A 14,348-nucleotide genomic window follows, 5' to 3' on the forward strand; every position below is an offset into this window, starting at 1 on the left:
AGAGGGTCCCAAAAGATGGGTTTTCCTCCATCAAACTCCAGGGAACTATAGGGTCACTCACCATGCAGGCCTTCCCCATGAACAGGGTCTAGGCTCAGGGACACTACATGTTGAGAGGTCAAGGAGGATCTAGGGACTCAGAGTCTCTATCCCTTGGCTACTTCCTACCGCCTCCAGTTCCCTAACCCCAGGAGGGGGTTCTGGAAACACCAAAATGCAACCCCAACAAAAACCATCCTGGGTCTGGCTTGCCCCATAGTTTTAGATGCCTAGACTCAGAAAAACTCACCTGATTTCCCATCACTGACTACGGATGCCTCCGGGGGGGGGGGGAGGGGGGGATGAAGTGTCTCTCATCTTTTACCCCCAAGGCTTTAGGGTTTAACCTGCCTTTTCTAATTCCCCACCTCTGTGGCCCCAATCTCAACTGAATACCAAACTCTTTCTTGTCTGGACCTAACAGCCCTACTGTTCATGCATCGGGAGTCCTAGGCTCAGCTCCAGGAGAGGCCAGGATTTACTGGGAACAGAGGATGCCGATGTCCTTCCAGAGGGGGACTCTTTTGGGTCCTCTTTGGCAGGCCTGGCACTGACAAGTATCCTGTGGAGCCCAGGTAGTAAGGAGCCCTGTCCTCACTCGGGCAATTTTATGCCCTGAGCTTTCCCGTACGGGGAATAGAAGACCGCACATATCCATTCTACAGGACAAAGAGGAGACAGAGAAGGAGAAGGGGCAGAATGAGGGGCAGTCGCTGTTCTGGAAGCCCTCCGGGCTGAGGCAGGGGATGCATTCTCACCTGTCCGTTCACAGAGCTCAGATAACAGCGGCCCAGCAGTCCCGGAGGCCTGGGTGCTGCTGGGGGCGGGGGCTGAGGGGCCTCTCCAGACCGGACGGGGATGCTGTTGCTGTCCCAGTGGCTGTGGCGGGGGCTGGCGGGGAGCCGGGGCGAGGGTCTGGTCTCCACGCTGTTCTCCTCCGGGGCCTCGCCCCGCACCCGTGCCACCTGGTGGACCTGCACAGAGGCCTCCGGCGGGTGGTGAATGTGCACCTTCACCAAGGAGGGGTTCACGGAGGCTGGGCACAGGGGCTGGGTCAGAGCCGGAAAACAGGGACCCGCCTTCTGAAGAGGGCCCACCACCCCTGGGCCGTGCAGGCCACTGGCTGTATGTCTCCCCCAAATTCTCCTTCCGTTTCTTCACTCTCTGCTCAAACCCCAGGACCACTCCCCAGCGAGGACAGGACGGGGCACAAACTCCTTCACTCTGCACCTTCCAATGAAGGACCTTCATTATCAACCACCAAAGTACCTCTCTGGATTCTAGCTCCCCCCACAATCCTATACAATCCCTGAATTCCAGCCCAACTGACCCTGCAGGGCCCCACCTCCACACATTTGGTCACGGGCTGGCCCTTCTGCAGGGGAACACCTCCCACCCTCTCTGCTTAGTCAAAGGCTCTCCATTGTTTAATGGCTTTCCTGAGCACAGTCAGGGGGCTCTCTATCTGCTGACCTCCTATAGAAGTCTGCATTTTTGGCTACCCTTTACCTGGTACCTGATAATGGAAGGCAGGGGAAATGAAATGTTTTATGATGATATTCTCTCTCCTATCCAGCCCGCCTCTATTGTTCCCTGAAGGCAGGCCCCTGCCCTTATACTCCTACACCCATAGCACCCAGTAGGGGGCAAGGGCAAAAAAAATATATATATTGATGAATTCAGAGGAAGGGCAAAGAGAAGTTTAGCAAGTGAAACCGAGCCCCGGGGGAGGGAGGTCAAACCGAGAAGGAGGGAGGTTTGACCAGAGTCAGTTTCCCTGCCCTCCACCACAGGACCAGCACCCCCGTGTCCTTACCCAGTGCACCCCGAGTCTCGCACTCACCCAGCTGGTTGGAGAGAGGCAATGTGAAGGTGGACTGCCTCAAGGGGCCTTCCAGCAGGGCCCTGTGGCGGGAGCCCCTCTCGGGAGGCCCCCTGTCCAGATTCGGGGCCGGCAGGTGGCAGAACTTCCCAGTGGAGTTGGTGGGGCACCAGCACTCATCCCTGCCGATGCAGCGGCCTCCGTTCAGGCAGGGGATCTGGCAGAAATCTGTAACATTGACCTCAAGGTGACTGCTGGTAGAAGAACACAGCAGCACCCACCATACGGCTGGCGGGTGATCACAGGGAAGCAGGGGGAGCAGGAACCCAAATCTGGGTGGCTTGGGGAGTCCGGCACACCCTGAAATGCAGGGACTTTCCAGGAGGCCGGGAATGAAGAAGGGTAGACGATAACCAGCCCTTGCCTTTCTAAAGAGCCCTTTCACGCCTTTCCTGGACCCCACTGCACAGTGAGACCCCTCCCCCCTCCACCGAAACCTGGGGGACAGGAGGGCAGTGGCACTACGAACTCCCTTAACTTCTCTGTGAAGGAAACATGGACCCAGGAAAGTTATGTGACTTGCCTAGAGTCGCACAGCCAGGCTGTGACAGAGCTGGGTGAGGACTCGGCACTCCGTGTGACTGGGAACAACTCACAGAAGCCACAGGAGGAGAGCAGTGGGCTTCCTTCCTGCAGGAGGCCTGGGCTCCTGCCCAAGGCAAGCCTGTCGCTATGGCCACCCTGTCCCCTCCCAGGGCCTGGGAGCCATCTCAGGGGGAAGGGACTCACAGATTCGGAAGCCAGACTTGGGGTCATGCCCGTGGCCACCCTGGCTATACAGGGTGGTGGTGTCGCCGCGTTCACAGCTGTTGGAGCAGTGCCCACGGGCACAAGTCTGCTTGCAGATGGTGGGAGTGAAGACGATCTTGATCTTCTTGATTTTCTCAGTGAGGTTCAGCCCTGCAGAGAGAGGGCTTGGGTCCAGGGGGCAGGGCTGAGAGGCACAGCTGTGACCTCCAGAGGCTGCTTAGAGAGGCCCACGGGGTCAAGGGTGACTCCATCCCAAGGGCATTTGCTAAGTACCTACTGGAAGCAAGGTCCCGTAGTGGGGGCAGGGTAATACCTTTGAGAAGCTCACAGTCCAACAGCTATTGGGGGACGCCAAAGTGCCAACCATTCAGCTCATGCTTTAGGCAAATTAGCTCTTATCCCTCTTGGCTGAGTATTATTTTAGGTTGATCCGCTAGAAATTGCCATTTCTGTAGGTTAAGATAACTGAACATTGGCACTGTTCCTAATCTAACGTTTCTCTTTTACAGGTATGGAAACTGAGGCCCAGGGAAGGTTGGGTTGCCCCAAATCACATAGCTAGCAAGTGCTGCAGCTGGGCTTTGAGCCGGCAGGCAGAGAGAAACGACCGAGCTCAGACTTGCCAGAGCAGAGTCAGTGTGGGGAGCTAATGTCCTCCCAGCTGGAGCGCGCAGGTGGAAGGGGAGGCAGGGTGACCAGTTGGGAGGTCACTTTGGCCGTCCCAGCTGGTTCTGTAACACAGGTGGTGGCAGTGCAAATACAGAGGAGAGGTGTTCATTCAGCATGGGGAGCCCAGGGAGGGAAGCCAGAGGGAGAGGGGTAGAGGAGGGAGGTTTAAAAAGTCTACATAGACCGTGTGTTCAAGAAGCTAGCCCGTGAGAGGAGAGATAGAGAGGAAGCCCAAGGGAAGTGGGGTGTGTGTGTGTGTGTGTGTGTGCCCGTGCAAGGGTGTGAGCATGGAGAGCTGACCAAGTATATTTGCTGATGGGAAGCGGCTGGGAGAGGAGACAGCGTGAAGAGGGAGGAGAGAGGTGCGGGGGGGAAGGCAAGGGATGGTCTAATGTTCTAGAGGAATCAAGAAGGTGGACGCCCCCCTTTCCAAGATGGCAAGAAAGGTGGTCACGGACTAAAAAGAGGAACGAATACGGACAGGGATAAACCTCGAAAACATTACACGAAGTCACAAAGGGCTACATATCGGACAGGCTCGGTTTACGGCATGTCCAAGATAAGCAAATCTGTAGAGATAAAGTAGACTAGCGGGGCCCGGAGCTTGGGAAAGAGGCTTAATGGGCATGTGGCTTCCTTTTGGAGTGATGACAGAGTTCTGGAATTAGATAGTGGTGGTGGTTGTGCAAAATTATGAATCCACTAAAACTCACTGATGCGTCCACTTTAAAATGGTTAATTTTATATGAATTGCACCTCAACTTTTAAAATGGGGAAAAAAAAGAAAAGAGGTCAGCTCAGGCACAGGTGTAGGTAAGGGCATGGTGTGCATGGTCACATGGTGAGGCAGGTGGGCAGGAAGGTGAGGAGCTCTCCCAGGGGTGGCAGGGGGTCCATGTGCTGACAGGATGGCACTCGGGGAAGTGGGGGCAGCTTGGAGTAGCTGCTCTGAGGGATGAGAGAGAGAGAGAGAGAGAGAGAGAGAGAGAAAGAGAGAGAGAAGGCACCTGGGGAAGGACTGTTGGGCAATGACCAGAATATGCAGAGGCATGAACCTGCAGGGATGGTCAGGTGTCTCCTCTAGAAAGCAGAGGCCCGGCTGTGGGTGCTAAGAAAGCAACTGGTCAGGTTGGTCCAGGAGGGTTGTGCTTTGCAGGAAGGATGAGGTGGAAGGAACAGGGTCAGGGAGGTGAGGTTCATGGCTGGATATGAAGGAAGCAAAGGCAGGACGTGTGACAGGGGCAAAGTCTCCGATCAGCTGGTTTGGGACCCTTGGAGCCTGGCACAAAGCAGGCATTTGACGACTGTTGGTTGATTGGCTGAGAGGATGAGTGACAAGTTGAAACTCAGCCCCTCTGTGAGAGTGGAGGGGAAGGTCAGCAATTTAGATGCTCTGCTCTTCCAGGACCTTGAGACAGGGCATCCTTACCCCAGGGGGATGACGGGTGGTCCAGATACGCCGCCTGCTGGGTGCCATCCCTCCGCTCAAGGCCTGGCCCTGCGGGCAGGGCATTGGAGGTGAGCTGACCGCTGGCTGCGGTGGTTGGGTAAAGCCGGACCGTCCGGGACAACCCCACATGCTGCTGGGAGGGCTGTGTCTGGCTGAGCCCACTCAGGGTCCTGTGGAGATAATCATGGTACAGGGGTTTACCACCTAGAAGCAGCATCCCTGTGCTCTCTGTCCCCGCTCGGGCCACCCACCCCGCTGCCTCTGCACTAGAAGAGTGCTCTCTGTTTGGCTGCCTTCTCTCCATCCATGTGCAGTGACTCAGGGATATGGAGGTGCCCTGAGGTAGGGGGAGTGAGGTAAGGTCCGCCAGTTTGTTCCATGGGAGTGCCTATCCCTACGAGGGATAGCTAGGCTTTTGCTGGGCTGTTCTGGGTGAGTCAGAGCCTCTCTGAGCCTCAGGGCCCTCGACTACAAAACGCAGGCGTTAGACTGGTCTCCTGTGGCTCTGACATTCTGAGAGTCTTTGAGACTCTTAGCAGTCAAGCTCTGCCCCCCAACTGAGTCCTGTGCCTACCCCCTGCCACTTCATAATTCAACCCTTAACACAAATTACCTGTGGACTACGTGCCCAGAAAATGCTGATTCATAGATTGATTTGGGAGGCAGAGCCTAGAATATCCCTCTCATTTATTTTCATTGTGCAAATAATACAACAATATTCAAGGAGAAAAAAAATCGAATTCATCATCCCCCTGCCCCCACCCCTCAAATACTTTGCACATTCCCTTTCTTTCTAATGTTTTTATTTATTTTTGAGAGAGAGAGAGAGACAGACAGACAGACAGACAGAGTGCAAGCTGGAGAGGGGCAGAGAGAGAGGGAGACACAAAATCTGAAGCAGGCCCCAGGCTCCAAGCTGTCAGCACAGAGCCCGACACAGGGCCTGAATGCACAAACTGTGAGATCGTGAGCTGAGCTGAAGTTGGACGCTCAACCGACTGAGCCACCCAGGCGCCCTGCATGTTTCCTTTCAACCTTTGCTCAAATCTATGTTCTTACCCTATTGTCATCGCCTGTAGGTGCACCTTGAGTTATTATTTTTTTCACTTAACATTAGATCATACTTGATACAATGTCAGTTTTCATATTTTAGCGTCTCAATTACTACATGATAGTCTATCAGAAGACAAATCACAATTTATTCAGACATTCGCCTGTTACATAGATTGTTTTTAATTTTTTTATGAAACATTTATTTATTTAGTTAGTTATTTTTGGAGAGAGGGCTCAAGTGAGCGCGAGAGAGAGAGAGAGAGAAAGAGAGAATCCCATGCTGGCTCCACACTGTCAGCATGGATCCCGAAGTGGGGTTCATGCTCACCCGATGTGGGGCTCGAAATCACAAACTGTGGGATCGTGACCTGAGCCGAAGTCAGTTGCTTAACCTACTGAGCCACCCAGGTGCCCTGACTGTTTTTAATTTTTTTTTTAACGTTTATTTATTTTTGAGACAGAGAGAGACAGAGCATGAATGGGGGAGGGTCAGAGAGAGAGGGAGACACAGAATCGGAAGCAGGCTCCAGGCTCTGAGCTGTCAGCACAGAGCCCGACGTGGGGCTCGAACTCACGGACCGTGAGATCATGACCTGAGCCGAAGTCGGACGCTTAACCGACCGAGCCACCCAGGCGCCCCAATGGATTCGCTATACTATACTATTTTATTCTGTATATTTGAAAAATATGTATAACAGACATTTAAAAAGGACTATTATTTTAGGATTAATTCTGTGGACTAGAATGACCCTCTCAAAAGTTCTAAACATGTCTGGCTCTAGGTGCACACTGGTGCCTTGCTTTCAGAGAAGGTTCTATCAAAGGTATTAATGTACCACTCAGAGGGCACCCTCGACATCCTAATGTATTATTAATTTCTCATGCTTGGTCAATTAGGGATAAAATGGTACTTCATTGTTGCTTTTCTCTCCTTTATTACTTCTGAGTTGACATGTTCTTCATGGATCTATTTACCGCCTTGAAAACTTTCTGCTCCTGTCCTTTGACATCTTAACCGTTTGAGTTGTTTGTCTCACAAATGTGAACGTGTTACTCATATGTTTATTATCAGGCCATTCTACAAAGCAGCCTCCATTGTAAATATTTCGTCACTTCACAATATATATGAACCTGTATATGATGGTGTCTGGACCGTGGCGAGTGGGATCACACTGGGGCCATTGAAGCTGAGGGAGCAATTCCTTGTCCAAGATTATACAACAGGTAAATTGGGATTGGGCCCCAGGATTCCAACCTAGAGCATCCTGACTCCTGTGCCACCCAATAGACCAGCCCAGACCACGATGGAAGCTCAGCCTAGAAGCATCTGCTCAGGCCTGGAGGGTGCTCCTTCCCCCAGTAGGTCCCAACCCTACTTGGGATTCCTTGCCCAAGGTCCTGGGACCCTCTCCCTCTGCTGCCCCTACTCCAGTTTTGTTGACCCTGGGTGCTTAAGCCATGAGCAAACTTCCTCTTATCCTTCCCTGGCAGAAGCCAAATCAGGAGAGATGCCAGAGGCCAGCACCCCAGTGCTTTCCCAGGAAATGTTTGACCCTTCCCCAGGCCCCTTTGCTCAAAGCTTGGCTCCCTTAGGCTTTAATGCAGCTCTTCCTTCCAGGGCCACCAGCAACAAATCCTTACTCTGACGGGCATGAACCATGCCTCACCCTGCTTCCCAGATTTGGGGTCTGGAGTGGGAGAGAGGTCCTATTAGCCACTTGAGAAGTTCTGGGAGATGTAATGGGCCAGAATGGGGAGCCCAAGCCTCAGGCACCTGCTCCTCACTACTAGGAGAAGAGTAACACAACCAGCTGCAGCAGAAAACACAATCCTTTCAATAGCTTCCCAGAGCGTGCCTGAGAGAGAGAGAACGAGCAGGTGGGTTGGTGGGAGTCTCCTCCTGGTGGCACCAGGCTGGTGCCACGGCTCAGCTCAGTGCCATCATCACAAAGCACCTTAGAAAGATGAAGGGAGTAGCTCATGTTCTGCCCAGCTCTTCACCGTTTTGAACTTGACCAACAAAGAGATCCCCAATCTGGTCAAGGTGGAAACTCAAAGGATGCTTTCTTGGTGGTTTGTTGTCGTTGTTGTCGCTGCTGTCACTTGTTTCTCTAATGGAACTCAGTGCTAATGGCCCCAAGATTCCTGAGTCCAAATCCTAAGGCTAGAGGTTACTGTTGCAGAGAAGAAAAAACCACCGTCCACAAAGAAAGTCATGCATTCCCTAGTTGTAGACAGGACCTGGCTGTACCGAGGAGAGAGAACGGGGTTAGGCCGGGCAGATGTCAGTTCTTCCTCTTCTAGAAGAATGGTCTTGAGCAAGTCACTTAGCTCCTCTGAGCCTCAAATTCCTCATTAGCAAAATGGGAATAGTGATACCATCTCAAGGGGCTGTAGTGAGGACTAAGAGAAACAGTGAGGCCATGGGATTGCTTTGCAAATATAAACAAATGGTCACAAGTTGAAAAATATGCCCCAAATTTAAAATCACATGAACAACAACAACAACAAAAGTGCTAGATACACTTTATTTATTTATCTATCTATCTATTTATTTATTTTTATATTTTTAAACATTTTTATTTATTCTTGAGAGACAGAACATGAGCAGGGGAGGGGCAGAGAGAGGGAGACACAGAATCTGAAGCAGGCTCCAGGCTCTGAGCTGTCAGCACAGACATGGGGCTCCAACTCATGAACTGCAAGATCATGACCTGAGCTGAAGTCAGCTGCTTAACCAACTGAGCCACCCAGGCACCCCAGTGCTAGATACACTTTAGACAAGCCCCTGAAAGTTCTTATTTATCTAAGGAGAATAAAAGACTTCCCCAAATACTTTGTTTTACTACCACACATCCTTATATGTCAAGGGCCAAGTGCCCAATCTCGTGTTCACACAAATTTTAACAACCAGAGTCTCCTGAACCCAATCCATCGTCATCTACTGCTGTGATGGGGATGTGAGGGTAAATGACAGAAATGAAAAGTTCTGCCCAGTCTGAGAGGCTCCCAGAATAAAGGAGGAAGCTCCTGGTTCTTTGATAGTTTCTATCTCCTCCACCGAAAGTACCCCTATAAGGAAATTGCCATCTCCCTTCATAAGCCCCAGCTCAGTCCTTGGAGGGGGGCACTGAGGTCCACCATGTGAACAGGGGTACAGGTCCCTTGGTCTCTGGCTGGTCACTCGTGCCATCAGCATTTCGAAGACCACAGGCATCTAGGGTGGGGTGCAGACTGTGAGCCGCGGAGTCTGTAAGCCCAGTAGCCTGGCTTTGTGTTATCTTTGTACTCATTTCTTTTAAGTGAACCACAAGCCATTAGCAAAAGCTTGTTCGTATGCCCCAGGTTATGGGGCATCAAGAAAAGGCTGTGGCATCATGTTCTGCCCAGAGTGGTCTAAAGAAGCAGTGCCCCCTTAAGGGCAAGCGTGGTGGTGACAGAGGCAAGCTAGAGGTTCACTGAGAAGGTGACTTTCTTGGACCACAGCCCTTTGGGAGAGGTCGTGTCCACTCAGCTTTGGAAGAGCTGCTTCGATTTCATCAAAGGATAGCGGTTCTCGAACTCTCCTGGCACAAGAATAGAAGTTGCTATCTCTCTGGGATTGTTCCAGGGAAGTCCTGGCAAAGCAGCCACAATGAACCAAAACAGCTGTCTCTAGACTTTAGGATCTTGTGGATCAGTAAAGTTTTGAAACAAATGTAGAGGAAAAACATAAAGTTGTCAATTTTTTATTTAGGTAAGTAAGAAATTCACACACACACACACACACACACACACACACACACACACACACACCCTACCAATTATTACCACCATAATTCCATGAAATAAAAGACATTTCAATGTCAAAAGAAACATTTGACTAAAGCTTAACTTGACAGAAACCTTACCATATTGACTATTTTCGTTTCTCCATGGACCAATAAAAAATTCATGACAGGCTAGCACCAAGCCAAGGGGAAGCCACTGGGCAACATGATCGCCCAAGGTCTGCTCTAGTCTGAGGACATTTGGGCTCTTTCGACCCATTTGGGGGAGAAGACTTCCTGTCCTTGCCGGCTGGGATCTTCAGACCCAAGTGAAAACTGCCTGGACAGTGCATCCCGTGATGCCACTCAGTTAACTGTGGTGTGCCCATATCCTGCCATCCTTAAAAGATATCTTACACTGAGATTTTCAAGAGCAATGGGGAGACAACTGGATGAGGGCCTCCATACCTTCCACCCCATCCAAGTGCACCCCAGCCAGCACGCAAAGTACTAGGATATATACAACTCCGCAAAGGACCAAACATTGTAGGACCTCCACTCCATCTAATTTAGAAGTTGGGGTTCCAAATACCATTTTGATTGAAAAGCCTTCTGCTGCTAAAAGAAAGTTTAAAAACATCACTAGAAGGTGCACAGAGTAGTTAGAGCTATCACATTGAGCACTGAGCTAGGTGCTTTAAATGCATCATCTCATCCACGTTATTTTATTGAATGTGAGTAGGTTGCAGAATAATATGGATAGTATGCTTCCAGGTTTGTGTCTTCAGAAAAACTTCTCTCTCCCCCTATAGATATTGAATCAGGGATAGGAAAGATCTGGAAGGGTCTGCAAACAGAGGCTGCCCTGTTTCTATAGTTTTGGAACTTTTTTCAGTAAAAAATTTGAAACTTTTTACAGTAAACATGCATCATTTGGGAATAAAAATAAATATTTCCCACAGCAGCTCCATTTTATAGGTAAAGAAACTGAGGTTCAGGAAAAGCAAGGGAAATACGTGCAAAAAACTAGGATCCAAGGTGGACTGTAGTGGCTAAAGAGGTACAGGAATTCAGATTTAAGAAAGACCATGATGGGGCGCCTGGGTGGCTCAGTCGGTTAAGCGTCCGACTTCGGCTCAGGTCATGATCTCGTGGTTTGTGAGTTCGAGCCCCACGTCAGGCTCTGTGCTGACAGCTTGGAGCCTGGAGCCTGCTTCGAATTCTGGTGTCTCCCTCTCTCTCTGCCCCTCCCCTGCTCATACTCTGTCTCTCAAAAATAAATAAATGTTTAAAAAAATTTAAAAAAAAAAAAAAAGAAGGAAAGACCATGACATTTGAGCTGGGGCTTAAGAGATGGGTAGGATTTTCACTGTCCAATAGGAGGAGGAAGACATTCCAGATAAGAAAAATAACAAGAAAATCCATGGAGGGGGGAAGCATGGGCCATATTTAGGGGAAAATAATGAGCATGGTTGGATTAAGCATAGAATGGAGGGGAGGGACGGGAAGGAAATAATATCCAGTCAGTGCCTACAGGGTAGCAGGCATCATTCCAGGTGTTTTACATAATGTATCACTTACTTGTCCAAACAGCCCTATGATAAAAACATCTGTGTGGCCAAAACCCTTAAAGTAAAAAGACAAATGGCAAAACGGAAAAATATGTACAACTCCTATCACAAAGGACCCATCTCCATAATATATAGAGAGCTCCTAGAGATGGAAAAGACAGACCGATAGCCCTAAAAGAAAAATCAGCAAAGGAATAGGAATAGTTCACAGGAAAAAAAATACAAATGTTTGCTAAACACATGACAGTATGCTCATTCTAAGAGATGTGCAAATGAAAATGACTCTGAAGTAGTATTTTTAATCCATTAGATCAGCAAAAATTCAAAAGTTTAATAATAGACTAATGTGGCGGGATTGTGCCGAAACCGGCACTCTCAAATGTTGCTGGTGGGAATGTAAATCGATCCAGCGAAATTGCCCTCATGGAAAGCGATTTGGCAAGTCTATCCACACTGCAATGCACCTGTGCTTTGCTCCTGCCTCTCCACCTCCAAGACGATGCTGCAGATTAAACCTGCCATGGAAGGTGCTGCTGCCACCCTTCCCAGGTCCCCTTTGCAGCTGGTGCACCTTCTACTGGCTTCTTCCTTGCCCTGGGTGGATGCAACCACCTGACAAGCCCCTCCCACAACCAATGGGAAGTTCAAAACCCCTGCCCCTTGCCTCAAGGTGGGACAGCTCTGCAAGCTCCACCCTCCATCAGGCGTTGTGCTCCCTTTCTCTGGGACCAGTCCTTGCTTGGCTCTTTCCACCTTCCCGTTCTGCTTCCCTCCCTCCCTTGGCAATCCCCCAATAAATCACACACACCCGAATCCATGTCCCAGCTCCACCTCCAGAGGAATGTGACCTAAGACACTTGTTAATGTCCAAAGTGATGGATGAACAAGATTATTCATAGCAGCACTATTTTGTAATAGCAAAATATTTGCAAAGAATAGAAACAACTTAAGTGTCCTTCAGTAGGAGATTGGTTAAACAAACTAAGATACATCCATGAGATGAAGTCATATGCCTTCGAAACAGAAAGCAGCAGCTCCTTTACATCGATAGGGAAAAGCTCTCTAAGACATAATGAAAAGTGAAAAAGGGACGCCTGGATGGCTCAGTCGGTTAAGCGTCCCACCCTTGGTTTTAGCTCAGGTCATGATCTCACGGTTCATAAGTTCAAGCCCTGCATTGGGTTCCACACTGAATTGTGGAGCCTGCTTGGGATTCTGTCTCTCCCTCTCTCTCTGTCCTTCCCCTGCTCACTCTCTCTGTCTCTCTCAAAATAAATAAACTTCAAAAAAAATTTTTTAAGCGAAAAAACCAGCCATAATGTGGCCCACTGACTGTTTTTGTACGGACAGTGACATAATATTTTTTAATATATTTAAATGGTTGGAAAAGGTCAAAAAGAAGAATGTATTTCATGACATGAGAAAGTGATGTGAAATTCAAATTTAGGTTTCCATAAATAAAGTTTAGTTGGCACCCGGCCACACTCGTTGTCTGTGACTGCGTTTGGTCTCCAATGGCAGAGCTGAGTACTTGCAGAAACTTTATGTCATACAAAGCCTGAAATATTTACTATCTGGCCTTTTATGGAAAAGCTTGCTGGCTCCTGGTGTGGGGCATGTAAATTTTTGTGTAAAAGTAGCGAAAATAAGTATACGTGCTGCATTTATTTGCATATTTATAAAGCAACCTTGGAAGGCTACCTTGGAAATTAATCACAGTGGTTACCTATGCATGTGGGATGGGAGGCAGCAGGAGGGGGGCGGGTGGGGCATAAACTGTGCCACAACTTAATGAGTGCTCGCTCTGTGCCAGGCTCCATGCCAATAATGCGCGGTGCACATATTATCTCATGTAGGCCCCTCAGTACCTCTGAGAATTACCCATTATCCCATTTTACAGTCAAGGAAACAGAGTAGCAAGTTTCTTTCCCTTCCTGGAGGTTACAGAACTCCTAAGGGCAGAAGCCAGGTTACCGAACCAGGTAAGTTCATCCTACAGCTACCCCTCCGTTTGTTATTTCTGTATCACCATTTTACAGATGAGGACACTGAGATTTTGCAGGGTTAAAGAAAGATAGGTGCCAGTTCTTACGATGGACAGCATGAAATACCAGAGAGGTGTCTGGGCTCAACTGAGTGGGTGAGGAGGTCCTTGGAGAAGCCCACCTTCTTTCACTCCTTCTTTTTTTTTTTTTAATTTTTTTTAACGTTTTATTTATTTTCGAGACAGGGAGAGACAGAGCATGAACGGGGGAGGGTCAGAGAGAGGGAGACACAGAATCTGAAACAGGCTCCGGGCTCTGAGCTGTCAGCACAGAGCCCAACGCGGGGCTCGAACTCACGGACAGTGAGATCGTGACCTGAGCCGAAGTCGGACGCTTAACCGACTAAGCCACCCAGGCGCCCCTCTTTCACTCCTTCAAGAAGCACTTACTGAATGCCTGCCACATGCCAGGCACTGAGGTCAAGGGTGGCAAAGACCCTCAGACCCTCTCTGCTCCCATGGAGCCTGGGCAAAGGGTCCAGCACCCCAGCAAAGGTGTGAGGGCACAGGGGAGCCGCATATTAGCCTTGAGATGTTCGTGGTCTTCAAGCAGGTCTAGAACATGATGAGATGGGCCTTTTCAAATGATTATTACTCTGGTAAAAGATTACCCAGTGTAGATGGACCAGAGAGGGGAGGGCTGGAGGCCAGCTGGAAGGTTTTGGCTGTGCTCTAGACTAGCAGGGACCAAGGCTGGGACCGAGAAGAAAGCCTGGATTCAAGGGCTTTTTAAGACACAGAGACTTCCCAGTTGTGGCTTAGACCAATGGGTGGAGGGAGCTCCACGGACCAAGATCTCAACTGGGAGATCCAAGAAGTGGCTCAGTTTAGGCAGGACGAGTGTCGGGTGGCTCAGGATGGATCTCCACGGGGAAGCCCTCGGGACGCAGCAGTCAGGAGAGAGACAGGATACAGTCGGGAGAGGGGAGACTCGTAAGGGTAGATAGAGGTGATGGATACAGAGTTAAGGGGGAGGGCTGACACCACTCAGGGAGAGCGCGTCGAACAAACCACGCTTCAGAGCTCCCTGTTGGACTGAGGCGTTAACTCTGCTAACACTTCCCCATTTCAGGAGGGAAAATGTGTTAATGAATAGGCTGGCCTCAGTTTTAAGTTTTGTGCCCATAAATTTGTCTCCAGC

The 14,348-nt window shown here is 49.8% G+C and overlaps 1 protein-coding gene across 4 annotated transcripts in view; it reads right to left on the reverse strand.

Annotated features, from left to right (window-relative positions):
- The window catches only part of LTBP2 (latent transforming growth factor beta binding protein 2), a 105,967-nt gene that overhangs the window by 49,689 nt on the left and 41,930 nt on the right, over positions 1–14,348 (reverse strand). For all 4 annotated transcript variants that reach the window (XM_053889612.1, XM_053889611.1, XM_019427152.2 and 1 more), the window contains 4 exons: positions 4,770–4,960; positions 2,651–2,821; positions 1,883–2,089; positions 798–1,075 (listed from right to left, as the gene is read on the reverse strand). In XM_053889612.1, the coding sequence (XP_053745587.1) occupies positions 798–1,075; positions 1,883–2,089; positions 2,651–2,821; positions 4,770–4,960 (847 nt within the window). The remainder of the gene's footprint in view (positions 1–797; positions 1,076–1,882; positions 2,090–2,650; positions 2,822–4,769; positions 4,961–14,348) is intronic.

Source organism: Panthera pardus, unplaced genomic scaffold (assembly GCF_024362965.1).
Source record: "Panthera pardus isolate Hobbes unplaced genomic scaffold, ASM2436296v1 HiC_scaffold_24, whole genome shotgun sequence".
Lineage (NCBI taxonomy): Eukaryota > Metazoa > Chordata > Mammalia > Carnivora > Felidae > Panthera > Panthera pardus.